Below are 2,415 nucleotides of genomic sequence, written 5' to 3'. Positions count from 1 at the left end.
TATTCTTCCACACGAAGTGTTGGATCTTGTGGGTCGTGATCTGCGTCACTAGCTCAGCCTCTATCCAGTTCGTGAAGTACTCTATGGCGACCACGAGGTACTTCATATGCCTTATCACCAAGGGAAAGGGTCTCAGGATATCGATTCCCCAGGTATGAAATGGCCAGGGGCTGTAAATCGACCTGAGCTCTTCCGGTGGCGCCTTGTGCCAGTCAGCATGTTGCTGACACTCCTTGCACTGCTATGCGTACCTCGTGCAGTCTTCCCTTACGATTGGCCAATAATATCCCGCATAAATGGCCTTTGATGCTAGAGATCGTCCATCGATGTAACGCCCACATATCCCTTCGTGGAGCACTGCCATTATATGTGCACATTGGTCTCTGCTTACACATACCATGATTGGGTGGGTGAACCCATGTCTGAACAACTCTCCATCGATGAGAGTGTACTTGGCTGAATTTTTCTTTATTTTTCTGGCTTCTGTGGGTTCCAACGGGAGTATCCCATCGGCCAGGTATCGCTTGTAGGGCGTCATCCATGTTTCTCCTCCTTTGACTAGGCAGACCTGCAATGATTCTTCCCTCAGGGTTGGATATGTGCTTACCCTGGGAGTTTTCAGTATCTCTTGAGTCAACGAACGATGACTCCTCACCCCTCCCCTCGATGTGTTGACCTGGTGGACCCCCACCAGATTATCTGTTGTGAAGGTTCGAGGTGTCTTCAGGGTTTCCTATATGACCGTCCTCTGTCTGCCCCCTCGCCTGAACTGGCGAGCTTAACTAGCAAGTCTACTTGGGCATTCTGCTCTCTAGGAACGTGTACAAGCTCAAACACCGAGAACGAGCCCTTCAGAACTTGGACGTACCCTAGGTACACGGCCATCTGCGGGTCCTTGGCCTGGTATTCTCCTATCACCTGACCTGTGACTAATAGGGAGTCACTCTTCGCCAACAGACTCTGCGCACCCATCTCCTCGGCTAATAGCATGCCAACAATGAGGGCTTCATATTCCACCTGATTGTTGTTGGCCTTGAAGGCCCGTAGGGCCTGCTCAATCAATAACCCGTTCGGTCCCTCCAAGATGACTCCCACTCCACTACCTTGCTGGTTAGAGGACCCATCTACAGAGAGCAGCCACCAGAAGTTGGCTTCCTCTTGGTGTGCATCTGCCGAGGAGAGCTCTACCACAAAATCTGCATAAACTTGGCCCTTGATAGGGCCTCTGGGCTCATACTGGACATCGAACTCTGACAGCTCCACTGCCCAACGTACCATTCTCCCTGCCACATCCGGCTTCTACAGGACTTTGCGGATAGGCAGGTTTGTCGTCACCACCACGGTGAAACTTTGGAAATAGTGGTGAAGTCTCCTTGCTGAAAACACCACTGCTAAGGCTGCCTTCTCCAGGGCCTGGTATCTTACTTTTAGCCCTTGCAATACTTTGCTCACAACGTATATAGGCTTTTGCACTTGGTCCTGTTCCTGCACAAGGACCGAACTGATCGTTCGTTCTGTCACTGCGAAGTACAGGCGGAGCGGAGTACTCAGTTGTGGCTTGCACAACACTGGGGGATTGGCCAGGTACTCCTTCAGCTTGAGGAACGCCTCCTTGCACTCCCTGGTCCAGATGAACCTGTTGTTCCTCCTCAGGCACTGGAAGTAAGGGTGACCCTTGTCTCCTCTAGTTGATACAAATCTACATAGAGCGACCATTCTTCCTGTAAACTACTGCACCTTCTTCACCGAGATCGGGTTTCTCATCGCGAGTATTGTAGCGCACTTCTTGGAATTAACCTCTATCCCACACTCGGTGAGTAGGAAACCCAAGAACTTACACGCTTCCACCCCAAACACGCACTTCTCGGGGTTCAACTTCATTCTATACTTAGCTATTGTTGTAAATAGCTCTTCTAGATTAGCGACATGCTGATCCTTCACCTGTGAGGTCACCACCATGTCATCCACATAAGCTTGCACATTTCTCCCTATCATGGGCGCGAGCACTTTGTCCATCAACCTCTAGTAGGTGCCGCCTGCATTCTTCAGCCCAAAGGACATCACTATGTAACAGTAGCAAGATAACTCTGTCATGAACGATGTCTTGCATTCGTCTCTGGGATGCATCTTAATCTGGTTGTACCCAAAAAAAGCATCCAGGAAGCTGAGCATCCTGTAGCCCGAGGCACTGTCCACCAAGGCGCAATGCTTGGTAGAGGATAGAAGTCCTTCGGGCAGGCTTTGTTGAGGTCCGTGAAGTCCATGCACATCCTCCACTTCCCGTTGGCCTTCTTCACCAGGACCACGTTTGCCAACCACTCAGGGTACTAGATCTCCCTTATGTGGCCATCGCTCAACAGCTTATTCGTCTCTTCTTTTATGACCTGCCGCCTCTCCTCGTTGAATTTTCTTCTT

General features: G+C 50.6%; 1 protein-coding gene across 1 annotated transcript; it reads right to left on the bottom strand.

Annotated features, from left to right (window-relative positions):
* Positions 1-723: 723 nt before the first annotated feature.
* LOC150025581 (uncharacterized) lies at positions 724-1,995 on the bottom strand. Its single transcript, XM_090294116.1, has 3 exons — positions 1,798-1,995; positions 1,276-1,684; positions 724-1,169 (listed from the first exon to the last, which is right to left on the bottom strand). Exons 1-3 carry the CDS (start codon positions 1,993-1,995, stop codon positions 724-726), a joined length of 1,053 nt encoding a protein of 350 aa, XP_090150242.1.
* Between the last annotated feature and the right edge of the window lie 420 nt (positions 1,996-2,415).

This window comes from Phaseolus vulgaris, chromosome 8 (assembly GCF_051622355.1).
Source record: "Phaseolus vulgaris cultivar YP4 chromosome 8, ASM5162235v1, whole genome shotgun sequence".
Lineage (NCBI taxonomy): Eukaryota > Viridiplantae > Streptophyta > Magnoliopsida > Fabales > Fabaceae > Phaseolus > Phaseolus vulgaris.
This window is presented reverse-complemented; position numbering and strand designations above follow the sequence as displayed.